The sequence below is a fragment of the Bombus flavifrons genome, chromosome 13 (assembly GCF_040668555.2).
Source record: "Bombus flavifrons isolate JBK064 chromosome 13, iyBomFlav1_principal, whole genome shotgun sequence".
NCBI lineage: Eukaryota > Metazoa > Arthropoda > Insecta > Hymenoptera > Apidae > Bombus > Bombus flavifrons.
Genome location: NC_138454.1, coordinates 1764458 through 1781404, shown reverse-complemented (window position 1 = coordinate 1781404; position 16947 = coordinate 1764458). Strand labels below are relative to the sequence as shown.

General features: G+C 41.0%; 1 protein-coding gene across 1 annotated transcript; it reads left to right on the top strand.

Annotated features, from left to right (window-relative positions):
* Positions 1 to 10114: 10114 nt before the first annotated feature.
* Positions 10115 to 15605, top strand: LOC138186417 (probable splicing factor, arginine/serine-rich 7). The gene is made up of 3 exons (XM_069126296.1): positions 10115 to 10244; positions 14273 to 14630; positions 15362 to 15605. Exons 1-3 carry the CDS (start codon positions 10115 to 10117, stop codon positions 15603 to 15605), a joined length of 732 nt encoding a protein of 243 aa, XP_068982397.1.
* The last annotated feature ends 1342 nt before the right edge of the window (positions 15606 to 16947 follow it).

Genomic DNA, 16947 nt, shown 5'->3' with positions numbered 1-16947 from the left:
TTCAAATAAAGATCAAAAAATTGTTTTAAATAATGTTAAAAATAAAAATGTAGAAAATACAGATAATACGCAAAAAACATTAAAAATATTCAAAATAGAATAAAACTATTTTCTACCTAAGTTCCATTCTTTTACTTGCATTTACCAAAATATGACTGCATAAATATCCGCATTCTAGTGATCGGATTGTTACAACCAGATGTATAGATCACAGATCTTATATATCAAAATTTTAGATAACTCGTATAAAATTAAAAATTCGACGATCATCTGCAAGGGAAGATTCTTTGAGAAAGTGATAGGGAAATTGTTGTCGAATTAACTTTCAATACTATGTGCAACGGAGGAAACATTATGAGATGAGTGTTGTAATGCACGAAGGTAGAATGAAGATAGCTTCTACGGTGATAACGACGAGCTCGAGGCGATAGCGAGGTTGGCAGAATCTCTTGTTGCGGGATTCGACAACGTTTATGTCAAGGATAAGTGGAATGAATTTTGGATTTGTAAAATTTGATGGAACTCTGGAGTAGCTTGAATATTTGACAAGAACGATAGTTCGCTATTGCTAATATCGCTGATGACAATATAGTGTTGCTTGATTCATTTTATAATTGTGAAATCCTCAGATGATGATGACGAAAATTGGATACATTGAAATTAAAAAAGACGTGCACGTTGCAAAATACGACAGTTAGAGTTACGAAATTACAAAACAGGACATTCTTAATTCCGCAATAAGGAAACCTTATCGAGACGATTCGAGACTCGCTACACTTAGATCCAACGTGTGCTAAGTTGAGAAAGCCAAGGTTGACGTCTTCACGGTTGTGAAATTCGGCCGCAGTAAGAATAATAAATCTGTGATATATATACTGGACTTGTGAAAGCTATTTCGAATTGGGATTCAATAAGGATGATCAGGATTTGTGGATGGTAGACCGTGACAGATCTTCCTGTGTATTACTCGGAGAACTCAAGTAAGTTATTGCCTAAATATATTTTCCAAGTAGCCTGTATCCAGAAAATTCTCACCATGATTTATATGGCACTTCCTAGTTGCATGAAATGACCTTTAAATAATCTTCAGTACCAAATTTTCAATGTTACGTACTAACTCTGATCTAACTGGCAACGACACGATCTCGATGAACCTTGTGATCTTCAAATCACCCTAAGTACCCATGCGATTTATATGACCTTTCATGATATTCAAATGACCCTAAGTATCAAAGACCATTGCACAAAGGCCCTCCAAAATTGAAATAGCTTAAAATGTCAATATCCAAATAACATCAAACAAATTTCAGTACTTTCATACACACATATTCATACACACACACGCGCGCGCGCGCACAGTGTACTATTATACTATATATATATATATGTCGGGTTTACATTAGAATTAGAGTTAGGGGCGTGAAACGAATCTTCGTTTGGGTTACACATTATCGTTATGCAATAGAGAAGACATTGACTAGTGCAAATACGATTATTATAGAATTGGGCAAGTAACCGTGGTAATTAGATACTCGAGAAACTAATGACAATGATCCTAGGTTCAATAACGAATCCGCGGTCAACGGGATGATAGATGAACATGTTCACAAAATCCAAGTCGGACTCTTTGTTAAAACGTGGAATATCCACCGAGCGTACAGACACTAAGTCACTCGCTAATACGACCTCACGAGAGAATGACTTTTCGTCGCGATGATGCTGCAGAGAAAAACTATGATGGGGTGTGTCCAAGGACACGAGATCATCGGATTCATCGAGGATAGTCTTCGTCCAGAAAGTAAGGGAAATTAACGTTGCTGCTAATTGGTCAATCTCCATATCGGTGGTTAGAAAAAGATGCTAGCCGCCCTCGATGAAAAGTTGCTAGTGGGAGACGCCGTTCGTTGAAAGAAATAGATCTCCCCTATCTTCCCGTAGTTGAGACAAAGTCTGTTTGTCTGTTTGAAGGACTTTAGGTAACTAGATCTTAGTGTTTATAACGGCCCTCGGGCTAGCTGATCGCGTACTGTGGAGACGCATCGACATCTGGCAATCATCTTACTCGAAGAATAGGGTCTGCGTGTGGCGAGCCACGGGACAGGAACCGTTGGAATGTTTACTGTCGCGTGCCGCTACAAATATTTCTTTTAAGAAGAGCTATAGAATTACTCCATACCTTTGTTAGGCAAAGCGTTCATCCCGTGACCGCGGCTACGTTCGGCGACTACGTTCGAGCCCAAGCTCACTATCAGAAATCTCGAACAAATACAATCGGGTCGAAAGACGATAATTGTTTAATTACGCCTATGATAGAATTTAGATTACGATATTAGAGGATTTTCTCGAAATTCCAAAGGGGAGGCTTCGATGATCTTTCATCTCCGACATATATATAGTACTATATATATAGTATAATACTAGTAGTAATATAATATATATAATATATTATATAGTAATATATTATATAGTAATATATATATAATAATATACTAAATATTGTACTATATATATAGTACAATATTTATAATTTGTATTGCATGGAAATATTAGATTTCCAATATTTTATTGTTATTTTCAAAATAATCGTATTTTAAGAATGAATTAGTAAACTCGACAAAAGTTTGGCACTGAACAAAAACGCAAACATGTGACATCTTTTTATACAACATGACGTAGCTGCTAATCGATGAACCGAAGGAAACGAGTGTTTTTCAACGGCGACAACAACTCCGCTGTTTCTGCGAGAAGCAATCCACGGGACGAAGAAAAAAAGTGTCATTACTGAATAATGGCACCGCCAAAGAGGAAATCAAAAGGCCGACTCTGGAAGAAACAAATAATAAGGCCACGTTATAGCTATCAACAACGTCCTAAGCGACAAAACATTCCACGCCGAGTACAGACTCTTTATCAACCCACGACTGTACGAGAAATGGTGTACAGGCTGCTCAACAGCAAACATAACCAAGGTGCTATATTATGCATAATGAATTGTCATAACGAGTCTCGTCGATAATATTATTTTTCTTATAGTCTCCAAGAAGATATAATACATTTCAATTAAAACAATTGAAATGAATATTATTAGAAATGAAAATAAAAGAGCTGCGTATAAAAGAAAAGATTTAATTTCTTTCTTCCTCAGAAGTATCTTTTTATCGATGTCTGGTAGTAAATTTTGCGATAATACAAATTAATCTTTGAATAATAGAATAGATCTAAGATAATTGCCGCACAGTAAAAAAATAAAGAAATTTATTTAATAGGGCAAAACGTGAAACGCAAAAAATGTAGTTATTTCCATTCGATAGAGCATTCATTACTCTTCTAGACTGCTCTGACCAGAGCGTTGTGAGAAAAAGGAATATTTCACACGATATTACAGCTTTCGAACACATAGAACATTAATAACAATTATGAACCTCTTTCAGGAAAAAAGCAAAAAGTCCCTGGAGGCGGCAGGTTTCACGGAAGCATGCGGAAATATCAAAATACACGAGAGTCCTCGTACGATAGTTCGCCCCATCGCGATAGCTCGCCGTCCATTCAGGACTCAGAGTACACAAAATCCGTGGCAACGTCTGTGGAGAACTTGTCGAGAGTGATGGAGGCCACTAATAGCTCAGTGGCCAGCAGCTCTGGCGACAGCAGCGTTTCGAATGTCTCCGTGGAACCGATTGCTCTCGCGAAGACGATCGATAACACTAGAGCCTTGCTAAAGAAAAAATCTTTCGTTCAGGTCATCAACAATTACATCAAAGCCGGAATAGAGGAAGGTATCGCTTGGATGCTCTCTAACCCCGGTATTTGCTAGAAGCTCGAGGCCTCGTTCGTTGGTATCAATTTTTTGTCAGGGTTACTTTCGAGGAAATAGAAAGACTACTATACACAAATTTTGTACAAGTTTTCTTTTAAGTTTTCTTTAGTTTTGATAGTTATCATAAAAAATTAACTACGTCTCTAAAAATGGAACTTTTTAATATTCTTTATATTTTTTAACTTAGTTTATTCTTTTAATTGCATCTAATATCGTAAGAAGAATTTTTATCAACCTGACGATCACGTAATATAAATTTAGTTATCAAAATATAACGTATAAAACATAAATGAAGATGACGCGTTTCAAAATTTCCATAAGACGAGGAAGTACGTGAATTTAGATCAGCGACGGATAAATCTAAAGGCACCGAATCAATTTACACGTCTATTATATCAATGTAACTCGATTATAGTTAGTTTTTTAAATCTACAGAATTTCATCATTCATTTCAGATTCTATTGACCTTTATAAAGTTTCTATAGCGCGACAAACTTTTTACCTAATTCATAGGAAAACGGCAAGCGAAGAAGTACATCCGCAAGGCACTTTCCTTCGGCGTGAAATCCGGTTACCTAATTCCTGCTGGTCCACAGGGACAAGTGATACGAGTATCTCCAACGTTGATAGAATCGAAGAAGAGTGACATAGAATCACGGAAAAGACGAAGGAGGGCCAGAAGAGGTGAAGAAGACCCGATAGCCGATGCCCAGAAACGGCGTCGATTGACCCCTCCTTGGGACACGAAGAACATCACACGCCGTGAAAATACACCAAATCTGGAAACTCCGCCTCGAAAAAGAAGGAGGACCTCGAAAAATTCAATTCAGGCGAAGAAGAGTCCCAGGAAGAAGACCAAGGAACGTACTCCAGGGGAGAGCAGAAAAAGGAGAACTAGGAAAGGAAAAAAGTTAGTGATCTAAACGCTGTTATGTGCTTCTTATGTTATTCTTTGCTTTTTGTGGATTTACAAGAGCTTTGGAAATTAGGGGCAAATATCTTTGGATATGCTTGCACTTTTTGTGACGGACCATTAGTTAATTTTTATGAGGCCTTTTTTGCTCATTGCTGGTTAATTTTTTCTACTATTAATGATGTTTTGTCAAGTTTGAATAATTGATGAGGGTTTAATTAATCAAATACTAACTAAAATCTTTTTCCAATATTAAAATCGTTAGAATTCTGTTTTAATGATTAGATTGCTGATTTTTATACACTCTCATATTTTTGTTATTTTCTATATTTTTGCATATTATATATGAATTTTAAACAATTATAATATGTGCAATTTTATAATTATATTGTAAATCTACATAATTCTAATTGTATAAACACCCGCAATGTAGTAATGCTTATTTAAACCTTACTACGTTTTTCAGATCACTATCGTACTAATTATATTTTTATGTCGTTAAAAAATATCTTTATTTTGAGAAATGATGTCTTATTTCAGTTTTGTACTAAAGTTTTTCTTAAAATAGCTAATATCTTCCGGTTTGTTGAAACAAAATCGAGATTCGAACATAGAGATTTGTAAACTCTAACAATGTTAATATTTCCATGTAATCGTAATTTCTAAATTATTCCTCTAATATCATAATTACCGAAAAGCGATTCATTTTATTTAAAATATTTATTACAGTCTTATTCGTCGATAAAATAGTTAATTACATAACAAGAAAACTACGGACATTCACAAACAAAACAACAAAGTGTTCTAATATTATGGTCTATGGATAGTAAAACAAACAAGTGGGTGTTTACGAACAAAACAGCAAAATATCTATAAATTTCACCTATTGTGAGCAAAACGATGCAATGGGTATTCACGAACAAAACGACGAAATGCTTGAAGAATAATTTGAAGTTCTGTTTCAGAGATAAGTTAATAATATCAACGCTGTCCAAGAGCCCGAGCAACAAAATCGATGAGACTCAGAAGAAAATAAGAAGTACGCGAAACTCGTACAAATACGATGTGGACAAGGGAAAAGAGGATCACAGAAATCGCACGGCTAAGTCTTCCCGTTCGAAAAAAGGAGATAATGAGAATTCGAAAGAGAATAAACCAGACTCGAGCAACGAGGATGCATACAACGCGGAATTGAGCGAAAACGAAGAAATCAGCGAAAGAATGGCGATAGTACGACAGAAATCGACGACTAGTCGAGAGGATGCTTTGCGAAATAGCAGCGGATCATCCGGAAATCCAGGGAAAATCGTCGAAGAAAAATTGGATGCCTCCTATGAAGAAAATAACGAGAACGATACAATTGAGAATTTGGATTGACTATTTATTGTATAATTTACTTAGAAAAAAGTGAAGGAAATGTTGTAAAAGATTTCTACACAATTTTGAAATATTAAATTTAAAAGAAGAAGCTTTTTATAGAGATTTATTGGATATCTTTTAACTAGGAGTGTATTATTAGTATGTATACAATTTTAATTCCTTTTGTAATTATATAAATTTCAAATAAAATTAATTTTGAATCGTATATGTAATATCAGCTACTCTGGCGATTTTCTGGTAATTCTAGCGAAACAGGATCATCTGTAGTATGTATTTCTTAGAACTATAGCAGTTTAGTATATGTTTGGAATTGTATAAATTTGCCGCAGGACATCGGCGTGATCGTGTAAGAACCAATTGTACCATCTAGTATAATTTTACGTTCATTTAAAATTTCAACAACGTTCACCATAAATTTAGAATAAAAGATATATTTGTCTTAAAATTTGTACTACAGTGCAAGCAACGACAAACTTTTCATCACAAAACGCGTGAAATACGATTCTAGATTTATACTAATTATAAATAACTGATTTTATATTTGAAACTCTTTGTATCGATTGACTGAACTCTCAAAGTAAATAACGAGATTTTCTCTACAATGCAAGTCGGCATTTTTTCGAGAATTTATGACGATGTTGACGATCTCGGGTCGCGGAGATTGACCTCATCATCCTTCGCCAGCTATACAATGCCGTGATCGTGGTTGGTTGATCGGGTTCCACGAATCCAAAGTTGTCGCCATGATTCCGTTAATGTGTATGTGCACACAAAAAAATAGACAGAAAAGTCAACAGACGGAAAATAGTTTGGATATTGCAATGTCAAAGAACTGGCTTATAATGGGACATGCCAAGAGCTTAATGCAAAATGGGAGAAGTAATAATATTGGTATAAGTAATAGTGTAATAACATTGAAAGTTGCATAAATAGGAAACTAAATGAAGAACTGTGGAGTATTTGGTTGTCCTGTTAGATATAAAAAATAATGAAGCCGAAATTCTTCTGTGCATAGATCTAATTTAGTTTCATTTTCTGTGGGGAGCACGAGGCGGGTACGGGTTCTCAGGACCACGCCCTGGGAAACCCCGATGAATCTGATATTCTCCTATAGCCTGGTGGTGGCTGGTCGGCGCCTTTGGCACCCGTCAGTTTGCTGATCCGGTGCGGAGAACTTCGAAGAAGTTGGTGGGCTCGTATCTGCCAGGACCACTCATCTCACCTTCTTGTCGGGCTCCCCGTCACCCTGCACCAGCCTTGACCGGGGCAGAGTGCGAAAGAGTGACTGGCACCAGGATGGAAACCCTTATTGACGACCTCGGCGATTCTTTATGAATTATTATGGACAGTAAAGCGAACCAAAAAATCGTTTACGGTGCAGGGGAAAGATACCCCAGTACCGGCGCAGCCGCGGGTTGTAAAGCGGGCCCCGCTGCGTCGTCATCGAGCACCCGTGGCCGTCCGGGGGTGGGCCGCCAGGCCCCCGGACACGTTCATGTGTCTGGCGAAGGAGACACGCGAACCGGGGGGTCTCGCCGCCAACGGTCGCGGCGGAGGCGGGGGACGTCGCACCCGGCGGGGTGACGCGTCCGCGGGGGATCCGGACTCCGCGTTACTGCCAGCTCCCGATAAAAGGAAGAGGAGGGGCGCGAGGTGCGGGGCGGACACCGACACCGACACCGACGCCGAGGCTGCCACTATGGCCGCCGCCGCCTCTACCATCCGCGGCGGTGCCGACGGCAGCGACGACACGCGGAGTGACGAAATGAGGATCGGACCGGTCGACAAGCAAGTGACGTGAAGGATGCGGAACCGACCCACGGTCAGGAAGAGGAGGACGTCGCATACCTGCGGAGGAGGGTGCGCCTTCTGGAGAGAGAGGTCAGTCGTCTCCAAGAGACGGTGGAACGGCTGACCAAGGAATGCACGAAGAGGGCAGCCAAAGGTGGTAACAACGACGGTGAAGGACAGGAGGTGAGGATCACCTTTACGACGGGGATGAAAGAAAATGCTCCCGGGGCCTCAACGGGAGCGATTATGGGTCCCTCCCCCCTCCCCCACACTCCTGGTCAGCGTCGCACCGTTTCCACTGTCCCGACGGGTTGGGGAGTAATACAAAAGTTAAGAAAACGGATAGATTCGGTGGTCTAGGACCTCGAGATCCACTAGAGGATCCCAAGATCCTGTTCCTCCGTAAGTTGGAGGAGTGCTGGCGAGAAACAATGCCAGGGGGTAGAATGCCAGACGAGGTAGAATTCACCACCAACATAGGAGGAGGAAGAGGGAGAGCGAGGCGAAAGAACAGGAAACCAGCGGCGCAACCTCTTTCAACGGTCCATGCGCCGACCGAGGACGCGAGAACCATCGGACGGGTATCATCGTCTTTGCCGTCGTTGACGTTGCGAACAGGGGCCTTGGCGCCCGGGACGCGGCCGGCAGTGGCGGATCGAGGGTAAGGACTTTCGCGGAGGTGGCCACCAGTGCGCCCCCGCACGAGGAGGGAATCCATGCGGGGAGCGGGTAGCGGCGACGGTGTAGGAGCTATCGGGACAGGAAAGGGACGTAACGCTAATGGGCGGGACGCGCTCGGTAAGAAAGTGCCTGGCCTATCCCGACCCCCACGGTGTGCCGCGGTATCGCTCACCGTGAGGGACGGCTCGGGCTTCACGTATAGGGATGCGTTGTCGGTGGTGAAGAGGGTAGTTAAGCTCTCCGAACTCGACATCACGGAGTTAAGACCGAGAAAGGCGATCACGGGGGTGTTGCTGTTCGAGATCGCAGGCCAGGACGCTGGAAGCAAAGCATCGCGACTGGCCGTGCGGATGGTGGCCACGCTGAAGGACTTGCCCGGCAAGGTAATCGTGCCGCGAAAGACGACCGAGCAAAGAGTGACCGGACTTGAGGACTCGGTTAACCCAGAGGAGGTGGTAGCCGCCGTTGCTGAGGCCGGGGGCTGCTGCGCCGACGAGGTAGTCGTGGGAATCATACGCTTCGCTCCTCGGGGCCTCGGGTCGGTGTGGCTACGCTGTCCGTTGACTGCGGTCAGGAAAATCAGCAGAGGAGGAGACGCCCGACCAGGAGGTAGGATTAACATAAGTTGGTCAGCGACGAGGGTTTTCCCTCTCCCGGCGCGCCCATTCCAATGATTTAGGTGCATGGAGTCGGGTCATATACGCCGAGACTGCACATCGACAGCCGACCGATCGTAGCGCTGCTATCAGTGCGGGGCGGAAGGACATCGCGCCAAGGACTGCTCGGCACGAGTAACTAAGTGTCCTGTGTGAGCGGACCTGGGACTGCCCGCGTCGCACCATATGGGGTCACCGGCATGTATTACGTACCGTGCTACGCCGACAACACGTTGGTGTTAGTCTGGGGCACGACGTGGGGTAGAACCGTCCGTCTGGCGGAGCTGGCGGTGGCCTATGTGGTCGCCGAGATCAAGGGAATGGGACTGAGGGTGTCCCCTGAGAAGTCCGAGGCAATGTGGTTTTGCCGCAGGGCCGATCACGGGACGCCTCCAGCGGGTTATCGCCTGAGGTTGGAGGGGGCTGAGATCGGGGTCGGAACCAGCATGAAGTATCTGGGCCTGAAACTCGACAGCCACTGGACCTTTGGCGCTCACTTTGAGCGCCTGGCACCATCTGTGGAGGCGATGGTGAACGCCTTAGGACGTTTGCTGCCTCGGCTAGGCGGCCCAGCGTCGGAGTGCGCCGGCTGTACGCCGGCGTGGTGCGATCCAGGCTCCTCTACGGAGCTCCGATCTGGGCGGAGGACCTGATGACCAACCGTCGCAATCTCCTAGCGGTTAGGGGCTTCCGCACCATTTCGGCAGCAGCAGCGGCGGTGCTCGCCGAGTTCCCCCGTTCGAATTGCAGGCCCTGAGGTGTCGCGAGATTTATCTCCACACTCGGGGTCTGTCGGGCGGGGTCGGCCCGGTGGGCGCCGACGTTAGGGTTCGGGCACGGCGGGCCTTGCTCGACAGATGGCGTGCCAGCCTCGACATGAGAGCTGGTGCGCCGGGGCTAAGGGTCCTCAAGGCCGTCCTTCCAAACTGGGACGTTTGGTTGGACGGCGGCGGGCCTCTCCTGACCTACAGGGTGACGCAGGTGCTCACCGGACACGGTTGCTTCGGTGAGTGCCTGCACCGAATCGGGAAAGAGGCGACCGTGCGGTGCCACCACTGCGATGCGAGCGTTGACTCGGTGCAGCACACGCTGGAGTACTGCCCGGCGTGGGCGCTGCTACGCCGCGACCTCATCGTGGAAATCGGATGGGACCTCTCGCCACCGACGATCCTCGAGGCATTGTTGGTAAGCGAGAGAGGGAGGAGTACCGTGACCTCCTTCTGTGAGCAGGTTATGCTTCGGAAAGAGGCTGCGGAGAGGGTGAGGGTACGGGACTCCCACCCCGAGAGGATCGACCGGCGAGGGCGCGGCAGAGGCCGTGGACGCGTTTCGGCGAGGCGCGCTAGGTCCGCCGCGTCTTACTATCTAAACTTAAGCGCTGGCAGCTCAGCGCTTCGGGGCCGCAAAGCAGTCCGGTAGGGGAACCGGACTGCCTGGCACGGCGGCTCCGGAGACGAGACGCGGTGTGACATGGCCGCACACCGCTCCATTATGGGATGTATTGTGCGCGAGGGGGGGGGTGTCGCTCACATCGGTTCCCGGACCCTTCTCGATCGCAGCTGGGACGGTCATCGTGGAGGTTTTAGTCCGTTGGAGTCCGGCACTACCACGCCGCGTTTCCCCAGAAGCGGCCTGGTGTCCGTGCGGATTTCCTCCACGTTAATAAAAAAAAAAAGTTTCATTTTCTGTAATAACAAGCTTAATTTAATTATGAGCTTTACTACAATCGGTACAGTAATTGGTACATAATATTGTGTAATAGCAATTTAATTAATCATTTTTTTATTATCTTTCTTAATATATTTCATGATCTTTCTTTAATTGAAATTAAGTAGAAATCGAAAGTAGAGTATTTAATACGATCAAATTTCAAAAAAATGACAAAGAAAATGATTCTTCGGCAACTTCGAGTGATAAATAGAAAATAAATGAATGAGAAAGTAGGCAGAAGACAACGCCTGCTTTATGAAACGCGTAAAGAGAACAGCAAACGTGTGAATGTAGTCGACGAGACGAGATTTCATTGTTCCGTGAAAAAAAAGAATAGGCGAAAGGAACCGATGGATTGGCACCGTCGGTCGTGCCTCTCTTCTTTTCATCAATGTCCTGAAAATTCCTAGACAAAATTCGGCGCCACGACCGATCAAAATCCTAGAAAAAATTCGGCTGCACTATCGACATCCTTCGGAAACAACGGCGGCTGAGGAACAAGTACGGACGTCCAGAGGAGTTTCATATCCATCAGTAAGCACAAAATGGCCCACATAAAGAGACGTCCTCATGCGCGAAGCCATCACAAAATGAGTGAGTGATGATCTTGGAAAAGATTTGAGCAAAAAATGACAAAATTCTTGTTTTATTTCCACGAGAAATTCATTGGAATGATGACGTAGCTTATTCTCTATATATTTTAGAAGTGACGACTTTATATATTCTTCGACACTTTTTTGTTTTTCCCGATGAAAGAGGTAAAATGAAATTGCATTAGAATATTAATTTGGAAAATTATCGAGACTAAAATACATATTTTTTTCAAAATAAAGATACGTTATTGCCTAGCAGATTTTATTGACCTATTTCTTTGATTGTCAGCAATGGCCACAAAAGAAGCCATTCATCGCTTGAACATATATTCTATTTTGTTTATTACATTTCGTAACGACACCTACGTCGGTACTTTGTAATTCTTCAGTCATTTTTCAATTGATTTCTTTGAACTGAAACGCCAAGCTTCGTTCGATATTTGCAACAAGCATCGTGGAACATCATTAAAAATTTCTCCCGGAAATTCCAAGGTACCTTCCAAGCGTTTTCATTATTCAAATCGAATTGACCAATTGAAACAACTGCCAATTTCTTTTACTTAGCCTAGAGATCGTATTCTATACTGGAATTTTCGCGACTTCCGATATAGATATTTTTGATTTGAAGAAAAATTCAATATATTCTTACATTGTATTCTCAGCCTAAAAATAACCGACTCTACATTTTACGAGGATTTCTAAAATATGTATTCGATTTAAAAAATTAGAAATTTTACATTTAAACTTAAGATCACTCGGATTAACTCTCTGTAACTTTTCTGGGTTAGAACTTCTCTATAATATTGAAATTGCTTGACGATCCACAAATAGTGAAATATTTAAAGTTGAAATACCTTTTTTCCAAAGTTTAGAATAAACACATTCCAATTTCCATTCTTGAACTTTCAAGAACAGAAGCTTTCGGTCGAATTTCATAGAATTCTCATATCTTATCACAACTCTTTAAGAATACCAATAAATCTCTAAATCTTATAAAATTCTTAAAAAAAAAAGTTACATTCAATATCAAACAACCTGCAATGCGTCAGAATTTTCACTTAGCAGTCATCTCAAATTCTCTTGCATCTCCTGCGCGCTTCTACCTGAACTTGCGAAAGAATTACACGTAAAGCTTGGAAGCTTTGAAAAAGAAAGTCCTTGTCTGATAGCTGGAATCTGCGCGGCGACTAGTTTATCGCGTTTCAGAGTTACGTCGTAAACCAAATATCTCGGAGCTGGTGTACAAATTCCTGCGTCTTGGCGGGAGCAAAGAGGAAGCTTGTGAAGCGTTGCGAAATTACAGTACGAGGTGTCAGTACTGCAAGCGGCCGAAACCCCGTGAGGAAGTTTTGGATTGCCTAGATTCTCGACCTGGCGGTAACATGGCCAACAAACGGAAAGGTTCGGCAAGGAATTCCAACACTCACCGGGTGAAACGACGCCAAACCTCCAAGGACTACACCCTCTCGTCATGCATGTATAGGGGCAATGGAGGAGAAGGTTAGTGCAATGAAAGTCATGGAAATTGTTTCTGCATTCTAGACGATGCACTGTTCGAAACAGATTAGCAGATTATCTGCGTTTAATCTACTGTTGTATAAATTTTCTAGATCGATACTATAGGTTTTTCAAGTTTTATTATATATTTTCTTTTTACAAGTTATTATGAGTTTCTCATCTTATGGATGATGGATATACTTTGATACTTTGTTTACATTAGACTGGTGTTTAATGAGAATTGTTTTTATAAATACTTTCTATGTATAACTTTTAAATCTTTTTATATTCCTTTATAATAGAGATCTCTTTTTACGCTTTTTGCGTAGAATACTCTATAACGATAGCTAGGTTAATAGTTAAATAGTCTGGTAAAAAGAGTGTGAGATATATGTATCAGAAGGATGTGTGGTCGAGAGTTCAAGGCGAATAAAGATAACAATTGTAATCCCTGTCCCTTTTCATAGTTAAGGGGCAGAAAAAATAAACTATCATTATTATATTCGAGATTTTCCTTGTATTATTCAATAATTATATTTTACAATTTCTATAGCTATACTTAAGACAGTCACATTTGTGATATCGGCATAGTATCTAGGTTAATTTAATGACGTACTGAAATTATATAATGAGTCACACCTGTCTAAACACCATTATTTGTTACTTACTAATTAACTTAACTATAATCGTAGGTTGAGTAATATTTATTATGATCTGAGGATAATTGCAATTGCTTAATGAGGGCGAAAGTCGAGCAACGGGTGTTGTTACCTTTTATTGCACCGTTATATAAAGGCAATAAAATGATTAATTAACACAGCAGTGCATTATTATTATCGAAGGCAGTTAAATGATAATCCGACATACTGCACCTCATATGTAACTTATTGCTTAATAGAAATAAAACGTTCCCTTTTTTCAACATACAACTTACCATTTAGCCGAAATTAATAACTTCCACGTTCCAAGTCACGTTTTCTTTCGATAAACCAATATCATTGATTCAGCATCATTTGATTAATACAACAAGTCTTGTATACAAACCATTTATGAGTTTTTCAATGCATTATTTTTTCTATCCATTATTCAATGCAGCACAATAATTTTGAAAATAATTTTTGAATACCAAATACACGCGAAACATTTCTCAAAATTGTACATATTCTTAAAAATTCTATATTTAGAGTATATATTATATTTATCAAATATATTATAAAATCCTATTTCTCTATAGGAATAAGAAAAATGAAAAGATACATCCAGAAGGCAATCGATTTCGGCGTAGAATCCGGTTATCTGATCCCGAAAGACGCGGCGTACAAAGTTCTCCGTGTATCCTCGGATCTCATGAACGAAGGCAATTACGAAAGTAAGGATAGAAAGTCGGACAGCACGGTTTCACAAGTTGAGGACAGAAGGCCTCGTCGAACGCCGATTAGATTCGAAGACTACGAGGTGCAGGATGCCAGGGGGCGACGACGTAGAAGCAGGAGGAGAAGTTCAAGGCGAAGGAGATCCAGGAGTGGATCCAGAAGAAGGCGAAGGAGATCGCGAAGGAGATCACGAAGAAGACACGGCAGGAGGCGTGACGAGTAATTCTACTGAGTTCTTTTTTCTTTTACCTTCCTGAAATAAAGTTTGTATGTAAGAGAAATACCCATAGAAACTCTTTCAATTACGAGTATTGTGAAAGTTTGAAGCTTAAATTGAATGTTCAACGCATAATGATCTAAGCTCAATAAAACAAAATACTCTATAGAATACTCTATAGAATTAGCCTTTTGGAAATGTCATCCTTCTTAAGAGAGGAAATGCCACGGTCAACAATTGAATGAAAGGATTTCGAATGTTGTATTTTTAAAGAAGATCTGTTTATTCCAATTATCTTGGGTTAATCTATTGCTTGATTCGCATCATATGCGTTTCATATCGTAAAACATTAAATAAAGCAAGAGGTAGAATTTCCCAATAAACGTAATTAGTGTATGTTACTATATTTATTGCTAACAGCATATGTCCCGTATATTTTTGCTTCATATTTTCTGCAAACATAGGAACATCCATAATTTATCGATAATAGCATTCCAATATTTCCAATGTAATAATTCATTTACAGTCTAATAAACCGATTATTAATTTCACATCAAAGTTTTACATTAGAAACGTGAAGTGTAGCTTCCCAGAACATTCTTCTTCTTAGAAATTTAACTTCATAGAACCATCCCGAAGAACAATCATTATAGAATTAGTACTATTAACTTGATCCTGATGTCGTTGCTAGGGCCGCCGTTCTAAGTAATTAAACCGAACGAATTCGTTTTAGATCTGGTGCCGAGGAAGAAGTGGTAGAGATCGAGAACGATGATGATTACGACTTCGAGAAACAGGGAGAGAAAAGGAAGAGTCCGGATAACGCGAATGTAAGCGAGAAAAACGAACGTCTAAATCAGTCCGATGGCGAAAAAAAAGCAGAGAAGGCAGAGGACGATGGTTCGGATCTGTCCATTGACGAGGACGAAAGTGACGACGAGGAAGGAAAAAAGAGAGAAGATACGACAAAATCGTAAACGTGGATACATCGACAAATTGATCGTGTTGTGTCAAACTCATACCTTGAGATTATGACGTCAAATGAAACTGACTGTTTATTCATATAAAAAAGATGAAATGTCCCGTGGTAACATTTTCTTATTGAAATTCTTCTTGCAATTGACAATTATGTAGAATACTTATTTATGGTCGTGGTGATTCATGCACGTGTAGTCATGAGTAATAGGTTCACGTTTACATTTTATGACAATAAAACAATAATATCGTGAAATATATAATTAGATTTATTCCACTACATATCGCGATAGTGGAAATTAATTTTACCCATTTTCTTTAAAAAGATAGGGTTTGATACTATTTGGAATTTGATTGAAATTCAAGCTATTTATTTTAATAATTTAACTTATATGAATAGAAGCTTGAATTCAACTAATTTCAAACTCAAGCTTGAGTCACTTAAATACAAGCAACTTTATTAATCTGAACGACATTTACGTCAAAGAGTACAGCTATAAAACATTCCCACTAAGTACCTCTAATACAACCACATAAATTCAGTCCATCATAAAGCGGCAGCCTAATTTTCCTCTTCTGCCAACTAATCGACTGTACTTCTACTGTTGCGAATCTCCAAACCTCTTGCGAACCACGCGTCCCTTTCCTATAGGAGCGTTCACCTTCGTTCCAAACAAGTAAACGACCTCTGATAGAATTATTAAAAGCCCCCACTGAAGGGAAGAAAGGGTAAACACAAAGGGACCGCCTATAATCCCGTCGCTTAAGTACTTCATTGATAGTAGTAACAAATGACAGCGAGTCATAGCCCAAAGGAAATTGACCATTAGTCGGCCTAGGCGTAGGTTTTCTTGCACAATTGAACTCATTAGCATGATTTTACAAATCACAGATACCAGACTACCAGTGCTAATAAATTTCCTTACATAATAGTATTAAATTTGGCAGGAAAGTAATTAGAAATGATATTTTATGAGTCAATTTTATAAATTCCAAGCTAGCTGATTATTTTATTCCATGTAAAATAATAAAATTGTACAACAAAAATCTATAACCTACACTCGTTATTTGTTGATTTCATTAGTATTATTATTAAATAAATTATTATGCAGAAGAACCCAGGACACTTCCACCACAGTTGTCTCTGTCTTCTTCAATATTTCTTGCAAAATTACGGAAGAATTTTTGTCTCCATGATCCATGTTAAATTAAGAATTGCTCGTGAGTTACGTCTCATATGTAGAAATAGTATCCCAAAAGCTACTTCGAAAGAGCTATCTCGTAAACCATAATTGGATAGAAAATACGCTTCCAACAGGGAGCGAAAACATATCCCTTGAAGAA